Genomic DNA, 21,220 nt, shown 5'->3' with positions numbered 1-21,220 from the left:
CACACATCTCCACTTTTACTGCATGTCTGCTCCTTTTTAGGAGACAGAGGGATATGTTATGGTGGTCTGCATATTCAAATCAGATTGTTTCAGATCCAGCCACAGGAATTATGCTGCTGCTCAGGTCTCGTCACATTGGGCACAATTCACATTTCTTTGCAGACTAACCTTATATGGAAGTTCTGAATGTTGACATTCTTGTAGGGAGCCGTCTTCCTCTGGCACCACAAAAGCAGGCCCTCTTTGGCTGACGTCTCTGTGAGAAAAAATGGTAACAAGGTAGAACGAAAGTTCAAAGGAAGTAAGATTATGTGCGCACGTTTGGCATCGCTAAATGTAAAAGTACAACTCCAATGCAAACTCCTCTAGAATTTCCTGAATTTATCCGGAGTCCTAGTGTGTTGGACTGTAAAAGTACCATAGAGAGGTACCTTCCACAGAGATGTCCTGGATGGCAAAGCGGAGGATGATGGTCCAGATCATTCCTAAGGTCATCTTGGCATTTCCATCCACAATTTCTGTGGGAAACAGAAACCGGCATCAATGAGCTCCTCCACAACATGTGTGCTGTTACCTTAATGATGTGCAGGAAACTTCATGGATTCACTCGTTCGTGCCACTAATGCATCAGCTGCTACATTTCATTGCTTTCTTGCTATTACAACAATAAATTAGCAGAGGGTGGAAGAGGCACAATGCTCATTGAAAATTCTGAGTTATAGAGAAATACACTCAACCAAAAATAATTTGATACTTTTCAGCCCAAGAGGAACTTGTCTTCAACTACAGTGCATAATGCAATGGTCCCAATCACAACCCTTCTGCAGTGACACAGAGCACTGGGTTGCAGCTTTCAATCTGCAAAGAATTTTACCAAAATGCAGAAAAAAAAAACTTTACTCTAGGGTGGCACAGTGCATAATGCTGCAGCTTCACAGGGCTTGAGCTGTTTGGACAGAAATTGAAATCTGGATCAGCCTTTGTGGAGTCTGCATGTTCTCACACTGTTGGTGTGGGTTTCCTCTGGGTGCTCCAGTTTCCCCCCATAGTCCATAGACATGTAGTTCAGGTGTAACAGTGACGCTAAATTGTCTGTAGTGTGTGGATAGGTGAGTGAATGTGCGTGGCTGCCTTCTGATGGACTGAAATCCTGTCCAGTGTGTAATTCCCATCGTCCTGGTGCCCTGTGATTCCAGGATAGACCCTGGACCACTGTGGTCTTGACCTGGGCAAGTGGTTAGTGAAGATAGATGGTAGTATATCCATGCAGGCCTGTTTTTTTCCATTTGCACCATAACACCACACACACACACACACACACACACACACACACACACACACACACACACACTGTGACATTACTTGAACGTTAAAAACATATTATCTTAAAAGTCATTACAAAATTAAACAAACTTCTCAACAAAAGAAATAAAAAAATTCAGAGAAATGTTAACTCAATCAGATTACTTCAACAATTACATTAGATCAGCGCAAACGAACTTCAGCCAGTTGTACTTTGAAGACGATAGCCATGGCCTAGTTTTTAAAAGAAAACCATCATGCTAGTCATGGTAGACCCAAATGCATGCTTTGGTCATGTGGTTGCTTGGTTATGCTTGTTAAGAGCAGGTCATCAGTCTCTTGTGTCTAGATTGCAAGCATGTGATAACCCCAGCCTCATCTAATTTGAGCACATCTGTTCATTGTCTTCACTGTACAAGTCCACAAAATGACCATGTCTGTCACACGGAGATGGAGGCACAGGGGCGGCTGGACCCAAGTGCAGGATCGGTCATCAGGAACCAAGGGATCAGGCAAGTTCTTGGTGTCGGGGACGGGCAAAGAGTTGGTCAATCCATGGTCAGAGTGAGAGCGAGGATCCATGGACGTGGTCAGGGGACGAGGCGAAGGGTCAGAAGCCGGGAAACAGAGACAGGAAGCAAGGGATGAGGAAGAACAGGACATGGCGCAGATGGGACAGTTGACTCAGCGAGTTTCTGCAAGGGAATGGGAGCTGAGGAGGGTCTTTTAAGGGTGTGTGTACTGATTGATGTCTGGTGCTTGACTAGTGTCAGGTGCTGTCGATTGTGATGCGGGCATGGACATGACAATGTCTACATTCAGCCACGGCTGAAGAGCTACTGGTAGAAAAACATGTCTCAGAGCAAGACGCCAAGGAATCCAGAAAATGGCTTGTAAAATCATTATAGGCACTGTGCCACCAAAATTACACGGTCCAGAATAAACAAAAAAAGTCTTAAATATTTCAAATAAACTCCACTGAACATATTTGCCCATGCCATATTCAGGGTGACAAGAATAATGATTTAGCGTATAGTACAGCATAAAGGATGAAAATTCAACGGGGTACTCAGCTCTGGAGGATGCTCCCTGTTTTTGCAACATATGCACAGTGATGCAGTGGTACCTTAACTGGTACCTCACAGCACCTGAACAGTGCAACTGGAAGTTGGTTCAGTCCCAGCTTGATCTGTGTGGAGTTTACATGTTCATCTGGTGTTTGCAAGGATTTCCTCCCACAGCCCAAAGACATGGGTTTCAGGTGAATTGATGACCCTAAATTGACCCTAGAACAGGCATCCCTTATGAAATGAATCCATTCCTGAAAACAATGTATATATTGAAATTTTGGATACCAAAAGCCAATTTCTCATTATTTTAAATGGGAAATATGATATTTAATATTTAAAAAAAATATTTTCTGAGCCCATCCAAAAACCCCAAACCAACTTTTCCAAATATCACTATAACACTCTAAAATGCCTATGTAACTGTCAACCCATGACTTCAGCACACCATAAAACACATTTACACACTTACTGCTCTGGGGTAATGCCCACTTTTCTTTTTAATTGGTCAGTTCTCCACAGGATAAGCAAAACATCATTATTGTGAACAACTTTCTAAAACTGCACAATGCTGCTAAAAAGCACATACATAGCAAAAAGCCATCAGTTGACATTTCCTGTCAATTGCTTTGTTGTTTCCACAGTTATTCAATTAAATAACACACCCATATAGCTGATAGACATTCTTATGGAATTTTATGCACTTCCCATAATTCCGACCAACATTCTCACATTCCTAACAAGCCAAGAAATGCAGAGATCTGGGTGCAAGCATGCCAAATATAGTACATTATTGCACTTCTGCTTCAATCGTGCAACACAGGATTTTCATGTTTTCTTTCGAAACATACTTTGGATAAATTTCATTATACAGATTTTTTTTTCCATCAATCAAAACATTGGGTATCAAAAGCCAAGAATTGTTATAAATTAAATTATTGTTATAAACTGAGAAAAATTTCTGATTGAGAGAGCTCGTAAACTGTATTTCAATTCCGTTACAAATGTGTCAATGATAGTAGGTAGTTTAGTGTAGTATTTAGTGAGTCATCTTGGATAAAGGTGTCACCTAAATACTAGTTTAAAAATAATTTATATTGCTTGACTTGGATAAGCAGTTAAGGAAAATGAGTAAGAGAGTGGGAAAAGGCATCTGCTAAATTCATAAATGTAATTTTCCTATCTACTTTTCTATACAGCGCCCACTGAAACACACAGGAACCAAATCAAATTCTATATGAATTGAGTTTTACCACAGGTATTTTTGTTTTTCAATAGTATGCGTCTGTCATGTTCTAAGTTGGACATTATGGCATCATAATATAATTTTCATGACATGTTTCAGCAAATCTAATTGCTTCTTACTTGGGCATGAAGAAGTACCTAAGACTGATCCTTTGGGACTAACCCTTTGTAAGTTAGACAAGCATTTATTGAGTAGCACTTATAAAATACAGCTGTTCTGTCTTGCACTTTGAAAATGAACTTTGCACACTTGAGAAACGCATTTTCACACATTCCCGTGAAATGCAAACGAAACCCACTCTGTAAGGTTGCTATGCAGCAAAAGAGTGCTAAAATGCAATCCAGCCATCCCTCATCGTGTAACTGAAGTGCTGATCACGACAAACTGAAAAATGAATACATCGAACACCTCTTCACTATGCTGCCAGAAAATTCCAGACTGATTATAGATTTCACTTCTTAAATTAGAACCATTCATTAACCTACTGCAGCAAACTTAATGACTTATTCAAGTTCCTAAATTAATTAGCACATTTAACATGTTGCTTCATATTGCATACACATAACATTAATACTCCGTGTAGCTTTGTCTGTATGCATGAGTTTCTATTCTGTTTCGGGATCAGTCAGGTGGACACGTTAACTCCCACTGACTCTCCACACAGCTACTTCCGCTACACGTTTTGGTTGCTTCTGAATAATGCACAATGAACCTTGGACAGGACCAGTTCTGTTTTTCCCATCAAAAGCACTGCTGTACTGAGTACAAGCTCAGAAATTCCTGTTATATATGAAACTAAAGCAAAAGTGGGACTGCATACAAGAGCTTACCAAAGCAGTTTTTTTTCATGGGACAGATGCATTTCGGCACAATGCGTTCATCGATGTCACGTTGATGACCAATTCAGTGTAACAACCAAAGGAATAATACCAAAATAGACAAATTCAGACTGGCTCTCTCACCTATAAGGAGCTATGATACAGTGAGACTCAAAGACTATAGCTTTGTGAGTTATTTGGTGGTGATCTCTGATAGGCAGCATTCACCAGATGTTCCACACTTACCTTCGGCCCCAATGGACACCAACTTGACCCCTTTCCTGGTGATGAAATTGAGAGCCTTGTTGACGTTGGAGATCTTGTGCACTCTCATCTTTCCTCTCTCTGGCTTTTCCAGACGCTCTCCTGGAAAGAGGAATAACATTGAAGCCGGGGGTGGTGACGAGCCAGAATGATTATAGGTCACCTGTGGCTTTAGTGTCCTTGATCCACTACTATAGCATCACATCTTTCATGGCTCTAGTGTCAAGAAGCAGCGCTCACAAGCAACCATATTCATCACACAGCCGTTGGCCCTATTTTCAGTGTCAAGCATGACTAAACAGAACGAGCTGCAGAATCCATCCATAATTTCATGAGTGGAGCCCACTGCTCACACGATTACCACAAGCCCCATACTATCGCCATGGTCATGCTCAGAGACACAGACATGTGAACTGACCTGAAATGACCTCCAGGAGCAACATCAACTTCAGGCCATCTCGAAAGTCCTCCTCTATGTTCTCGATCTGTGTGCCAGCCTTCCTCAGGTGGGAGTTACACCAGGCAGTGAAAGTCTGTGGGGATCAGGGAGAGAAGTCGCTGAACCCAAGACATTGCAGAAACAGCAGAGTCTGCAAAAAAGGTCCCCAATTTGTGTTCCATACAAAGGATAGTTTCTGCTCTAGAATCTTGTTACCATGGAGTCTGTGTGCAGGGAGGCTGTGCTGCAGGAGCGCTCAGGTTTCGCAGCAAGCCTGCATGAGGAGCCCTGTATCTCGGAGCGTATTTCACGTGTGCCAATCGTGAGTATGTTTTACGTGTGGATAGGCCTCCTTGAAAAAAATGCAATCGCTACACAAAAGCTTTATTGGAGACCCCCTGGTGGGGTAGCAATACCAATATGAGTTTTTTTATGGTTTAGTTTAGTGTAGAGTTTGGGCAACTAGACCACCACATCCAAAAGGGGGTGTGATATACTCAGGCTCATCATGCTGCCTGTCTGGACATTTCTGGGCCAGCAGTGCTCTCCAGGTTGACTTGCACCATCCCAAAACAAGGACAACTAATCAAAGATTGTCAAAAAAACTGACAGAGGCCTAACGTGGTATCAGGAGTGGGATTATAAAGCTCAACAGGATCTCCCACCAACAATGGCATGGAGGCATACAGTGTTCCTGAGAAGAATAAATCAGCATGGAGATGGTCCACAATTCAGCCTTTAGAGGTCTATAGCTGCCTTGCTCTTGTAGCCAGATTTCTACTGCAAGGCAGATGTTGCATGTGAATGTAGCTGACAATCTTATGCACAACTCGCATGTGGCTCACCACCTACCGAAATTAAAGGTCAACTGCTGGCCGTGCTATTTAACGGACTCCATGTATAACCAACCCAAGCTCCTACGAAAGCCTGGAGCACGTGCTTCAGATCTTTCACAGAAACACCACAAATATATTATTTCTTGTTGTCTTAGGAAATAAACAGGCAATACTATTGACTTGACTGGTGTCCACTAGCAATTAATGCTCAGATGAGAAATATTTATTGACCTCCTGATGACTGAAATCACCTCTTGTTTTTTTTTCCATTTTGGATGTCGCTGGGATAAACAGCGGTGAGCCCTGTCCTGTAACAGGTACCAGTCTTGTTATGTAAAAGTACTCAGTGCCAGCTGTATGAAATTATAAATCTCCCAAGAAAATGCCGCTGAGCAAACTTGCAAAAAAATGACATTAGAACTGGGAAAGGCACCAAAGGTTGATGGACCATCTAACAAGGAGTTGCATTTTATACTTACATTGCATTGATTCATTTAGCTGAAGCTTTTCTCCAGAGTGACTTATGGTTATTTACCCATTTACAGAGCTGAGTAATTTTACTAGAGCAATTCTGAGTAAGTGTGTTTCTCAAAGGTACTATAGCTGGAGGTGACATTCAAACCCACAACCTTTTGGACAAAGGCAGCAGCTTCAACCACTACGCTATCAGCTGGGCCAGCTTACCCTTTAGGGTTATATATTTTTCAGTCTTAAAACTTCTGAAATTAAAGGGCATTTTTTTTTTATGGTTAAATCCTTAAAAAACTAAGAACAGAAAATTTTTTCACAGACACCCAGAGAGAAACAGGGCTAAGAGTCACTCTGGATAGAAAAGACCTATTTTTCCATTTGCATGCTAAGTAATAATAACAGCAACACTTTGTGTCAGGATAAAATTCTGATTGCATGTCAGTGATGAGACAGTTCATCCACAGCCCTATAAAAGGAAAGATACACCTCTCATCTTCTGGTTCACAGCCTACACTGTCAAACTCCCCCACACAGCACACATCCTGCATTTGCTTCCTCTGACTGTGGTAACACACTTTCGAAACGATGCGCGCACATGAGAAAGGAGATTGCTCAAGTAAACCAGTAATCCACATACTGGCGTGTTGATAGCAGCAACGGAGAATGTGCACACACACAGCACTTGAGTTTCTAGTGCCTGGTTGGGTTTGTAAAATATCAGAACTGCTCTTGTTCACCCTCTTTGATGCAAGTTCAATTTAATATTCAGTTTTTCCGCCAAATGGGAAAGGCCTGGCATCAAAGGAGAGCCCTCAAACCCCACCCTACAGAAGACCTGAGGCTCGGTGTGGGCCCACTATGTGCAGCAGATATGGGGCGATGGAGCAAGATACTCATCTATCTTCTCTTTCAGTCCTGCACGTGCTCACCATCTGCGCAGCAGACACTGACATGAAAAGTACCGGTGCACTGTAGCCTTCTTTTGATTTGCATGGCTTATTTAACGCCGGCTTCATCAGGGAGGGCACGTCGCAGTGCAGGAACAAAGAGGGGATTAGGATGAGGATGTGAACCTTCTACAGCTCTTCTGATACGGGTTACACGCGAAAGCTTTCGGAGCAATGCTTCACCACGACAGCGCGCGCTCAGATCATGGCTTCGACCTATTGAGAGTTTAGGCAGGCACTTAAGTGACGGGCATCAGGTCTTCTCATGTGTATTGAGGCCATGTGAGATGGACTGTGACACTTGCACAAGTTATAGACATCAGACAACGCAGAGCAGGGTAATGCGGGGTGCATAGGCAGCGTAAACAGGGTGCCTCCCTTTTTCAGATGCACTTCGGGCAAACGTGCCGGAAGCGCATGGGGCATACTCCTTTGCGTTGTGGCCTTTCAGCGTGTACTGTGACCCCCAGACACACAAACACACACACACACACACACACACACACCATGTCAGACTATGCAGCACTGGGAAATTTTATGTTTTGCAGTGCTGTCTGTGTTGAGGTCTCTGTCTCCAGGCTTCCTGTAAGCACTGCCTCTTAGACACATCCTCTTCTGCGCAGAAAAAAAAAAAAACACACACAGCAAATGCAGGCAAGGAAGTTGCCATAGTAACCACAAAAGCCGAACATAATAAGCTTCTCTGTGATGCATCTGTCAAAAACCCATGTCTTTTTCTCTCTCCCTTATAATTTCTCACATGCACAGAAAGCCAGTGGAAGAGTGTGCTAGACACGTGCCAAGTTATCTCAATTTCTTTAAACCATTTGCCCATTTTACTCTTCCCCAACCTCAGTTATACATTATCTTCAGTAAAGCGAATGGTCAGAATGCTGAGATTTAAATGGATGGACAGCCTCTTATGTTGGGTAAGCTTCTGGTTCGGCATTGATAATTTCTGCCTCCCACACTCATCAAATTATCCTGTTCTTATTTTATTAATTCATTTTTAAGGACACAAAGCCTTTTAGAATGTTAGATTAACTTTCCATTATTTACCCATTTTTACAGCATGGCAATGTCTCTAGAAGAGCAGTTCATGGTAAGAATGTAGCTTAAGGCTGATACAGGAGGAAGAGGAATTCAAAGCCAGGTCTCACTGCTGCAAGGCCATAGCGTGAAGCATTATGCCACATGCTGCTGCCTTTTGCAGGATCATTTATGAATGTTAAATAAGCTTGAGATACAAACCTTTGTTTAAGTGGTCATGTGCAGGGGAGAAATGCTACATTGCAAGTGATGGCAGGAAGCGGCAAGGAGTTTCTGTTTTGGGGAGGTGTTTATGTTGCATTATCTAGAAGAGCATAACATATAAAGCGAAAATCTCGGCTTTGCAGCAAACTCTCGCAGGAATCCACCGCGAGCGCTGCTCGCCTCTGCCTCCTCGATGAACCCGGATAAATCGGGTTCGATATGCACGAACAGCAGAGCTAAGGGATAATTACAATACGGTGACCCAAGGCTTTATTTTACACATTTAAAAGGCGGGGTTAAATAATGTAAATAATCGGACATTTTAGTTAACCCTAACATCTATGAAAAAGTCAGTCGCGTGATTAACATACACCACTGACCCGCAGAAGCGGAACTCCTAATTTACGCTCCTCGTCGTCCGTGCGAATCGATAATGAGTGAAGCCGTTCTGGTTAAATGGCTTTCTGAATGACACAAAGGCAGAACAGGCATTCCCATCTGGGAACACATTCTGTCACATTTTGGCCAAAGTGCTGCATCCTCCACAAGTGCCGGAGTGCGAAACCAGTAGGATTGTGACACCACTGTCCAGGTCCTGCACAGCGCCTAGTGGCTGCAGTACTGCACACTACCCGGGGGCACATGGCGGCAGTGACTGGCCAGGACATAGCGGGGTGGTAGCGCGGCATCTGTCCTTTCCAGCCGGAGCGCAGGGAGCCGACGGTGCCCGGGGACTCTGAAACCAAACAGAAGCCCTCCTACTAGCCATCGGGAAGGCAGAGAGCCTTTCTCTGCCGAACCGCAATTAACTGTCTACTGTACTTTAAGCAAGCCACTGTTGCTAAGCAACCGTCCGCTGTACATTAGTAAGCTACTGTTGCTACGCACGCCGCCGCATGCAAGGGTGTGTCCGGTCTGAGGCCATGAAAAAAAGTGAGGACTCGCTTTCCGTTGAACGTTTTTACACAGCAGAAAAGGACAAACGAAATAAACCATGCAGCGAAGCGTGCACGCTCTGTCATTCCTGAATTTGATCAGTTCAGCATGTCTCCTCTCAGGTGTGGCACCCTGCGGTGTGTGTGTGTGTGTGTGTGTGTGTGTGTGTGTGTGTGTGTGTGTGTGTGTGTGTGTGTGTGTGTGTGTGTGTGCGCCCTTCCCCTGCCTGCTCGCCACATACACGCACTGTAGGATCCACCCTCCTCTTCAGCGAGGCACGAGACAAGCAAGCGACCACCGGAACGGTGTGCTATTGCATGCCAGTAATTGCGTAACTACTGCACAAAAAAAGGAAAAATGACACATTTCAAAACAGGCACGACGGGACGGTTGTCCACGCGACGGCTCGACCAGGCTGGTGTAAACTCTGCCGATGGAAACAGCATCGGTTTATTACCTCTCCATAAAGTGGCAGTCTGACCTTTTGTGAAACCTTTTGTTCTTATGTTTCCGGATGTAATTAAAACAGTCACAGCAGTCACTTTAAGTGCGCTAACGCCAACTTGTTTCATTAACTCCTTGCTAAGTTACTAAGTCATTAAGTCCATTAAGTCCTACTAAGTCATTAAGTCCTTGCTAAGTTACTCCTTTCTTACAGTTACTAAGAAAGTAGTTCCATCCGCCCTTCACTTTGGATTTTGATAATAAGAGGATGTATCTGGGGGCGTGGTGGCGTAGTGGGTTTGACCGGGTCCTGCTCTCCGGGGGGTCTGGGGTTCGAGTCCTGCTTGGGGTTCCTTCTGATGAACTGGCATCCCATCCTGGGTGTGTCCCCTCCCCCTCCAGCCTTACGCCCTGTGCTGCCGGGTTAAGCTCCGGCTCCTCGTGACCCCCTGCATGGGATAAGTGGTTTCAGATGATGTGCGTAGTATGTATCTTTGCTTTGCGAGAGCGCAGTAAACGCTGCAGATTGCACAAAATATATCACTGTGACAAGGTGCAGCTGCCGCCCAGTTCCACAATGCCTGCATGGCATCGATAGCTAAGGCACCATAAATGGTCAAATCTGCCAAATAGACAGAAATCTGAGGAATGTGTTGGAAGGAAACTCAGGGACCGATGCTGCACTTTTTTGTCTTCTGTGGTACTTAGCAAGCGAATTCACACAAGTCTGAGCACTTTCTGAGCGCAATGGCGTAACGGCACATTACGGCTCCCGTGCTCTTTATATTCACGCCTTCTAATCGCGACATCCTATTAAACATATTAATATTCATTTAAAACACTGTTTTAAATGCAGTAAAGCTTCTAAGAAGTTGGAACAGCTTATAATCAAGTGAGCTGTAACTGTAACTCCTATATAATATTATACGTATGACCAATACTAGGTAAGAGTGGGTTTGTAGAAGTGCCTGGTGACATGTTGCCTCTTCCAATGGAAATTCAGAAGCAGATGCATTATGAAATGTTGAGAAAGTCCCACTTTGAGCGCAAGACCCTAAGCGGTCAGTCTATATAGTCTGGACCAATTACTAACCGTTGCTCTGGATGTGGATTGTGCCTCTTTGTTGGGTGTTTGTAGCCTGGAATTTCAACTATGTTGCCAAACCATGTTTTAATTCCTCATTGTTTTCAGTGAGGGACAAGCGGCTTCAGCCAATGTGTGTTTTCAGTGGTATAGTTGATAGTGTAATGGTTAGTGCGACTACTTGGGTTTGAATCTCAAGTGCTACTTGAGCAAGGTCCTTACCCTAAATTGCTGCAGTAAAATTTACCCAGCTGTATGAATGGGTAAATCAGTGCAAGTTGTTTTTGAGAAAAGCATCAATTAAATGATCTGTTACGCGTCATGCTAACCATATATAACTATGTCACATACATACTAAATGGGTCTCATACATTTTTTTCATAATTTCTTGTCAAAGTGGTTACCATTTTCTACATGAGTACGTAACCCTTATTTACAACAATATTTACAATAAATATTTACTGCAACTGAACAAATATTACATTCGCAAGGAGCAGATTGTGCCATGTTGTTTAACATGCATTCATACAGTATAGAGGACATTTAAACTGATTTACATGTGACTGTTTATTTTACGCACAGTACGGCATAGCACAACGTGCAAAGTCCATCACCATTTTTTCATTTTATTTGCTTTATTTATCATACTTCGTGCCAATAATTTCAAGCTATTTTTAGTCAAAGGCGCATTATGAGTGCTTTCAATCATATATAATCTGCTTTATTTAATTACAACATTTAATTTTTCATTTGAAAGCGTGTTCTCCTTGTTATCATAGCCCTACCACACTTTCTGTTTTTTCATCATGCCAAATTGAGTGAAGCCATAATTACATGATTAATTCATATTATTTCTTGCCTTGGCTGCTGGCAGCACGAAGTCATAAAAGTCCAGTAAAACTCCCTTAAGAACAACAGACCGCCGTGTATAAAATACGTTTCATCCCAGATTTCCCGGGTCAAACATACATACCTCACCTGAACGCTGAACCATATATTCATTCAAGTACGACACATAACTAAAGGATCAAACAGAATGAAAAGCGCTCTCATGTGAAGTTGCCAACCTCGTGTTTTGTGGACAAATTCCCCTAGTACTGCACTTAGGACCGGATGAGTTAAACTCTTCTCCATTTCTGAATTTTCATGCATTGCATAAGCATCGTCTCCACTTTTCTGCGAGGTGAAGCCACCGAGCAGCCAGCCGTGTGCTACCGGCACCATCTCGGCAGACTGCAGCAACTCAATTAGGAGTGGCGGTGTCTCTGGGTCCTTGGCTCTTTATCGGTGCGCGGTAATGAGTCACCGCGAGTGAGCGTCATATCACAGCGGGGACATTCACAAACACAAAGGCCCACAAAGAATCTATGCAAAAACATATTTCAATGACAGGAATAGAAACCAGTGGACACCTACTGTGGCCTTACGGCTTCCTCTTATCACTCCTGCCTCTTAGTGCAAACGGAGGACGGACTATCAGCTGATGAGGAGGAGCCACTTAGAGCACGCACTGCCATTTTACCTCATTTTACCTACTTATGCTTCTCCACAACCATTCTTTTGTCTCAGTCATCCTGTCCCCAGTGAATATTTAAGCCAGGCGAGAAAACTTAAAACAGCAAGCGTTCCAAAGTGAAGGCACAACAGAGCATGGCTAACAAATCTGGACTGAATATTTATAGCCTGAATGCAGACCTCAAGTGAGAAAAAAAATTAAACTGTTAACTTTCCCCGTCAACAGCACTGCGATACGTAAAAGCTCAAGACACGGTTCCTTCTGATTGTGCGGACCAAGGGAGGACAAACAAAGGCAGTCAGATGACAGACGTGGGGAGAGAGACACCTAAAAGTGCCTCTCCTTCAACGACTCACCTGATTGAGGCTTACTGAACCTGGGTGAAGCCACAGAGCCACCGCCAGCACGAAAAGCCTGCAAAATCTGGTTTTTATTTGAAACAGAGTGACAAATAATAACAGCCTGTGCCTCGAAGAAGCTGTACCATGATGGTTAAGGAGACAGACTTGTAAGCTTACTGGTTTGAGCCCAATACCTTGCTCATGTTATACCCTGAAGTATGGTACTTATTTTGAACTGCTGCAGTATAATACCCACCTGTGCAACTGTGAAATACTTTCTTACTCTGGATGAAAGTGTCCTCTAAGACATGAATAATCATAATTAGGAGGGTAAGGAGCTACTTTGTTTGTCTTTTAACATATAAATACAAATAACAACCGACTGGCCCTCGTTAGTCTGCTAGACCACCATGTGGAGCTATTGTGGCACGTGGACCACGAGGATCTGGAACTGTTCTGCAGGAATCTGGCAGCGTTTGTACTCAAGGAGGTCCTCCAGATCATTTCGGGTGCTCAGATGCACAGGCTGCTGACGTATGTTCCTCAAGCACCTCAAAGCACCCATTGTGGACAGAAGCATCGTTGCCCCAGGCGACACCCCTCCCAACAGGGAAGATATGCAGCCTCATGCAGATTCAGATAATTGCTTCGGGTGGTGAAGTGCTGTATTAAGCTGCATTAACTTTGCCTTCTGATCAAATAAATAAACCCCAAGACACGCCAGGAATATGCACCCCTGGAGACACTCATGGAACCACCAAAACCCTCTGCTGCTTGAAGCACGAACTTGGGATTGTGACAAGATGAAGATATACCAACATTTTCCCATCATCGACCCTTTCTCCCTCTTGCATTGTTCATGTCTCTTGACTTGCACCATGGTAACCTTTACCATTTATCTCCTCCAGCATTCATGTATTATGCTCATTTCTCATAGGCTTTCAAAAGATGGATTTGCTCTGAATCCACTCATGCATTTTACTAATAATGAACACAAAGTGGCTAGACAGCAAATATTCCAGGAGAAACACCGGCACGTGCAAATTAGTTCAAAGGTACACTAAATATTAAGTATGGATGAGTGACCCATTGTAAGTAACGTATCTAGCAGTGTAAGTCACCTTGGTGAATAAGGTGTGTGGGCTGGTAACGCTACATAGAGTTCATTGAAAGTCGCTTTGGAGAAAAGTGTCTGCTAAATAAATAAATGTAAATGTAACTGTAAATATCCATAACCACTTTGTTACTTTGAAGGATGACAACTGAACCTGTAACCTTAGACAATCGGTGCATTTTACTGCTTTTTTACTGTACCGCTTTTCTGGTGGCAAACCTGAGAAGCCAAAGCTTTTGATTAGCGAGGGCCAAGGCTTCCTGTAGATCTCAATACCATTTTTGGGTACACTTTGACTCAGGAATGCCCAGCCCAGAAACCACAAAGCTTTCTTCAGAATTCTGAAGGTGTTCCTTTTTCCAAACTGAAATAAGTGTGGGAGTAAGGGGAGGACAAATATTTTTATCATATGCCAAATTTCTTAATGGCTTTATTCCAGGGAGGAAACCACATTACTCAGAGTCTGATACTAAGCTGCAGACGTTACGTAGGCTACTTCAGACAATACACTGATTAAGAGAAGAAAGTAAATAAAAACTATTTTAAAAAAATGTGGGTTTCTCGCTCTGTCCGTAACACCACGGCCATACATCCGGAGCTTCGATTTTCTCCATTGTCGTTACATCTGTTGTACCCACTAGCTCTTTAACACTCAGTATTATTTTGTGTTAAGAGATGATGTGTAAGGGACGTGTGAAATACAAATTATAGAGAGCAATACCTCTATTAATAAGCACCAAAAACCCGCCTGTATCTGACCCTCTGTGAACAAACCATCCCTGACTCCAAGCATCCTTCCCATGATGTTTATTAACAGTAAAAATGACAAATGTTTCCCTTTATGTTACATATATTTTCGCATTTGAACCCAGGTCTGAATTCCACAATGCGAGACACTGATTGGCCCACAGTTTAAAAGGCCTTGTGGTCCAGCTGTCAATGCAGCGATGGAGAAGTAAAGCCTATATACCAATGATCTCTCTTTCTCTCTCTCCCTCTCTCTCTCTCTCTCTCTCTCTCTCTCTCTCACACACACACACACTTACTTCTTGCAATAAATGAGAAGATGAGATGAGAAGACGTGTCACTCAGTGGCGAGTGCTACCGAGTGTCAGTGTGTGATCGCACATAAAGCGCGCGTACCGGGTGTCCCGGTGCTGAAACACACGAAGTGGGCTCTTCACACACTGTTGTGTTCACCACGGATGTAATGAAGATTCCGCCCCCTCCCCTCCTCAACCCAACCCAACCCAACCCAACCCAACCCAACCCCACCCCACCCCCCGCAGAACTCGGGGTCCCCCATGATGCTCATACAGGTGAAAGCGGGAGGAAAGCCCACGGACCCCACGCCTGCTGCAGCGTGTCGCGACCGATCGTGCGGCACCTTTCGTCCCTTCTCGAGCCACCACGCACTGAGCCCGCGCCCGCGCCCGTGTCACCATACCAACCTTCCTCTGCTGCTTTTCCCACGCTGGGTCCAAGAGAAGATCCCGGTCCCAGTCGTCCTCTTGCTGCCTGTAATCGTTAGTTTCCCCATCGTAATGATCCATTGTGGAGTATTTCTATTTTCTGGGAGCTTTTTTTCCGCTGCGACCCCCCGCTGCCTCCACGACCACGGTACAATGAACTATGCTGCTGCGGTGCTGCGGTGCTGCGGTTCTCGGCGAAGGATGTCACGATCCTTGTGGCTGCCGCTAGATGAGTGTTTTACCTCCGTGTGTAGATGGACCACTCTCCAACCCGTCTCCCAGCATCCAGCTGTTCCGCTAACCCTCCCACCGAACGGAAAAATAGGTAGTAAGAACTTTCTCTAAAGAATAAAATAAATCCATGACGACACCGGCTCTCTGATTGGTTAGATGACTATTTTACAACCCCGCCCATTCACATGATCTCAAAATTTATTGGATGAAGTAGTTGTCAGTTCAACCATATCAGCCAACAGCCGCTCCTAGAACGTTTCGACACGCCCACCAAGTTCAGGTCAACGGTCTTAACTCGCATGTTCGGAACTCTGCGGAACGCGGTACGCTGGTAGTTCAAGGTGAATTTCTTTCTTCGAGGTGAAACTACTCGGGATGCAGGTCCACCTTCTGGTCCCTGTCGAACAGGATGCATAAAGTAAAAATAGGATGCAAATGTATGTACTATGTAAATATGTGGCGGAAAATGAAAGTGAATAACTGCACATCTCTTCCACCGAAACTTTCCACTTCTGTTCTTCTAATATTATTAACCATCTCTCAGTTAGATAAACAGACTGATATTTGGTTCAACCTAGATGTGGTCAGTTGTTAATTAAAAAAATAAGATGCAAACATTGTTACAGCAGTACACAATTCCCCTTGCTGAAGGGAACCCAACCGTTGGGATCACACAATCTGAATCTTCTATAATCTATGAATGTGTGTATAAGGTACTTAAAAGCAGCACATCTACTAGTTTCAAACAAATTTCCTGAATATATTCAATTTATCCTAGTTATATTATGTGCGGGGGGCGCGGTGGCGCAGTGGGTTGGGCCGGGTTCTGCTCTTCAGTGGGTCTGGGGTTCCAGTCCCGCTTGGGGTGCCTTGCGACGGACTGGCGTCCCGTCCTGGGTGTGTCCCCTCCCCCTCTGGCCTTACGCCCTGTGTTGCCGGGTAGGCTCCGGTTCCCCGCGACCCCATATGGGACAAGCGGTTCAGAAAGTGTGTGTGTGTATTATGTGCAATAGTATTAGTTTCAGTTATTTTACAGGTTGAACATGAACAAAATGACCTCTTAGCCCCTGAAAATGAATATTCACACCAGAAACATCACACTTATTTCTACTAAGGTAACTGTAAGTCTTACATATATGCTGAAAGAAATGTATAATGTATAATATTAAGTCCCCTTATCATTACTTATTTATTATCACAATTATACCAATGATAGATTTACATTTCCATTACATGCAATTTTACTCTTTACATCTTCCCTTTGGAATAAAAAAGGCTTTATTTTCTGTAATGCACTGGAATATGTATCCTAGCAACCTGAATACCTGAAATAGTTGCATAATAGATATATATTCAATTTTATTAAAACATATAGCTATATAAACTGTATGTTGTTATGAAACACCTTGCATATTCAGCTGAGTTTGTGGTTAGGATACATAATTGTTTGCTTGCCATGACAAATATAATTCTGCGAAAATATACTTTATATTTTAACTTTATTCAAATGTGGTACTGCATTTGAATGTAGGCCAAATAATCTAATTCCCCTTGTGGAATGATCAAGAGTACCTTTCGGACCGGTGATAAAGGGCGATACTAAAAGGTTTACAAAAGCTTATTGTTATGTTCATTTCAGTAAAACGTTCATGTTCAGGACTTAAGGGGAACCTGTGGTGGCCCAGGATAGGCAGCTGGAGTTATGGCTTAAAAATTGTACATTCAAGTTCAAGCTATTTTACCCCTTGGTAAGCCCTACAGCCTAAATGGCTTCAGAAAAAAACCCAGATGTATAAACAGGTTGTGCAGAAGCTGTGAGCTATTCTTTGCTAGTCATGATAGATAAATTATCCTACTTCTTAGTTATGCAACTAATAGAGACTGCCTTTATTTTGGCACAATTCCAGACTTCATTCTTTCCCAGCGTACGTACTCCCTACATTCTCCACATTTCTTTGCCATCCTCCCGAAAAAATTAATAAAATAAAACCTTCCATCTTCCGCCCGTCTCCCTTACTGGATATACTTTTCAAAGTATGCAGCCAGGGATCACAGACTACTGGAAGTGGGGCTGCAATGTAAACAGCGCAAACAAGAGGCCAGGTCTCCCTGCCTTGTAAGGTAACCGTGTCTTTGCCAGGGATGGGGGGGTGACACCAAGCAGCCCCGACCTCAGCAGCAATGCAAAAAGGGGGAGGCAAGCTCTTGTTTCCTAATATGGGAAAACCTACAATGGATGAGTGTTTGTAAGGGTGATGTCATAGATAAAATGGACGGAATGTCAGGGCATTTGGAGATCACTACTTAAAGAGGAAGTATATTAATATGGATAAAGAAAACGTCTGTGGTATGCTGCTACTTCAAATACGATCCACAGGATTGCTGTAGCAGTCTGGCACAGTTCCGCAGACTAAAGTCTAGAAATAAGACGTATTTCTTTAGCTGAAAAATCAAAACCTCAGACCACATAATTTCCACATTTTTTATAATTTTGTGCAATGCCAAAACCACAGTTGTACCTCTCATGTATTTCCAAAATTTAGGCTGTTTCAAAAGGAGAGGACAGTAACTTTTAAACAAATGTATTGATCAACCTAGTTCTTCCCTTTCTTCACTGCGGTTGTTGTGTTATTGTAAGACTTCAATATAGTTGTACAAAAAAATCCATTACGCTTGAATACTGGTTTCCATCATCACCAGTGTCCAGAATTAATCGCGTAGATGTGTTTTGCTCTATCACAGCATGGAGCCACATATGGTGTGCAGTTTACATTTACATTTATTTATTTAGCAGACGTGTTTCTCCAAAGCGACTTCCAATGAACTCTGTGTAGTGTTACCAGCCCACACACCTTATTCACCAAGGTGACTTACACTGCTAGATACGTTACTTACATGGGGTCACTCATACATACGTCAGCTGCACTACACACGTACTCAATCGCAGTCAAGACAGTGCACTATAACACATTTAATCCACCATTAGAACCTGTCTCGGACCTGTTTTTATTAGCTTAAGCAGCAAAGTGAAGGGACAGCTGTTACAGAAGAATAGATCCCAGAGGAGGAATCCATTGACACGACATCCCTTGTTGTGCCACATGTTTTTTATTATTATACAGCTGCTGCAAAGCTGGAAATGGACAATCTGTGCGGGGGACTGGTGATATTTATACTGGTGAATGCAAACTACTGAGCTGCATCCTTTGGACAGGAACTTTCCTCTTAAGACATTTCAGATGAATGAATTCCAAGATATCTCCCTGCCAAAGAGCAGTTGCACAAGGAACACCAGCTTTGTATCTATGGTTCTGAGGATCGTAACACATACAGTAAGGCTCTGCACACTCTGCATAGGCAGGATGTCAGTCTATCACAAGACACACACTCACACACAAAAGGAAAAACAGAGTCACCAGTTCCCTTGACAGCATATCTGAGGATTGTGGGAGGAAACAGGAGTTCTTGGAGGAACTGCACACCGACACAGGGAGAATATGCAAAGTCTCATGGGCCTAACTGGGACTGGAGTCAGACCTTCAGCTCTGAAGCTGCGGAATGATATGTTCCCACCCAGAAACTTTTTACACTGCTAACTTTACTGTGATCAGAATTGGAAAAACTCGGTCACTGTTCCCTTAACCGTACAGATGATGCATAATTGCACACAGACCACATTACGTTCTAACAAACAATCCAAATCTAAGTGGATTCTATTCTACATTAAGACAACTTGAAAAACAGGTCTGTGTTCATTGAAGTATTAATGTCGAGAAAGTGCTGCTAGTAAAAAGACAGAATCCCGGTAGAGTTAGCAATGCATGTGATGACCAACATCAAACAGTGAGGCCAAGTGTTCTCGTGCGTTCAGCCTCCTGACAGCCAACAGGCAAATTTCTGCAGTGTAGTTTAGCATAAGCAATAGCGGCAATCAATAGTGGTAAGATTATGAACTCATGGCCGGAACACTGTAACAGAGTAATTGTAGATGAACCTCAAAGTACGTATGCAAATGACAGGGAAAAGGATAGAGCTGAATGAATGTGTAGCCTAGTGTTTGAATCCATGTTAAAAATATACTGCAAAGAGGTTCACCAAATGCAACCAATTTACTATACAATAACAGCTGATCTAAAATATCTTGTTTGAGCACCAAGGAGGAAGATAAGCACGATTTAAACTACGAAATACCACAGAGGTATGAACAAATTCAGGGGAAAAGTAAAAGATGAGGGCTCCTGATATGAGCCCGCGAGCAGAGGCACAAAGTCGGAAATATTAGATGAAAAAAGTGAGTCAATATGGGTTAAAGGAAAGCTCAATAAAACAGAAAATCAGGATGAAAAGGGAAAACTAGACAACTGGAAAAAGGGAATTTGACAAAGCATTCAGTATTATTCACAAGAAAAAGAATCGTATTCTGAAGTTCAGCTCCCTCAGCATTGCTGATATATGTAATGTTATTTTTAAAAATTGTAATAAGAATGTGTTTAATAATGCAAAAGGCTATATGCTACTGTAATGCATTCTTTGCATTTTTCTAAAATGCACATCACTTTCGAGAAAAGCATCTGCAAAAGGAATACATGTAAACGTAAATCTATAATGTCAGTGTCAAGGAATGGGACAATGGAGAGGCACGAGGACAGCTGGAAGAGAAGTTTCCTAATCATCTGACACTTAACACACACTAAACTGGACTACAGAGCTGATCAAAACCCCCAAAGAAGGAGATCTGAGAAACTGCCCTGTAATATCAACAGTCTATTGTGCTATGAGAAGATTCTTCTGAACAGATTGCAGGAAGCTCAGGAAAAAGGCTTACATCATATGTAGGAAAGATTCAAGATGGCTAGCTCTTGCTCAAGACCGTGTTTTCATTGCACTAGGATTAACAGTAAAGCCAGGATTAATGTTAGCATTAAAATATTTTAAAAAATGAATGTTGCGTCGCCCTCCTCGCACACAGAGGAAGACCATCAGCACCCCCTGGTGGTAAAGACGGCCATTGCCAGACACGGTACAGGTTACAGGGCACAACTATGGCCCATTCCCAACCCTCTGCAGTAGAGCAGTTTTAAATAAGCACCCTAAGCAAAAGGCACTTTGGCACTCAGTAGGAGCAGAAAATAGATGCAACCTTGGAAAACTTCCATCGCTCTAGACTTTACTGGCACAGTGCCTTTGAGTTTTATAAGCTGCTTGCTCTCGCAAATGAAGGTGGAACCAGCAGAACTGCTGATGTCTTTGTATTCCACAGAACTGCTTGTGGCGTTAACTGGTTGACAGCCCAACTACTGAGCTTCGCTGAGGTCCCAGTGCAATCAGAGGTGGGTAGTAATGAGTTACTTTTACTCCAATATTTATACTCAAATTAATTTTAGGAGAAATTGTATTTTTCCGAGTAAATTTTGACATTTACACTTTTAACTTTC

At 43.0% G+C, this 21,220-nt stretch overlaps 1 protein-coding gene across 5 annotated transcripts in view; it reads right to left on the bottom strand.

Moving 5' to 3' along the window:
• Positions 1–15,897, bottom strand: part of LOC108924087 (alpha-actinin-1-like) — a 36,188-nt gene extending 20,291 nt beyond the window's left edge. For 3 of the 5 annotated variants that reach the window (XM_018735234.2, XM_018735230.2, XM_018735232.2), the window contains exons 1-5: positions 15,531–15,897; positions 5,116–5,230; positions 4,680–4,799; positions 432–518; positions 169–256 (exon numbers count right to left, since the gene is read on the bottom strand). In XM_018735234.2, the coding sequence (XP_018590750.1) occupies positions 169–256; positions 432–518; positions 4,680–4,799; positions 5,116–5,230; positions 15,531–15,632 (512 nt within the window). In that variant the 5' untranslated portion in view covers positions 15,633–15,897. The remainder of the gene's footprint in view (positions 1–168; positions 257–431; positions 519–4,679; positions 4,800–5,115; positions 5,231–15,530) is intronic. The other 2 variants (XM_018735229.2, XM_018735231.2) reach the window with 1 other exon arrangement.
• Positions 15,898–21,220: the final 5,323 nt, after the last annotated feature.

Source organism: Scleropages formosus, chromosome 1, assembly GCF_900964775.1.
Source record: "Scleropages formosus chromosome 1, fSclFor1.1, whole genome shotgun sequence".
NCBI classification, from domain to species: Eukaryota; Metazoa; Chordata; class Actinopteri; order Osteoglossiformes; family Osteoglossidae; genus Scleropages; species Scleropages formosus.
This window is presented reverse-complemented; position numbering and strand designations above follow the sequence as displayed.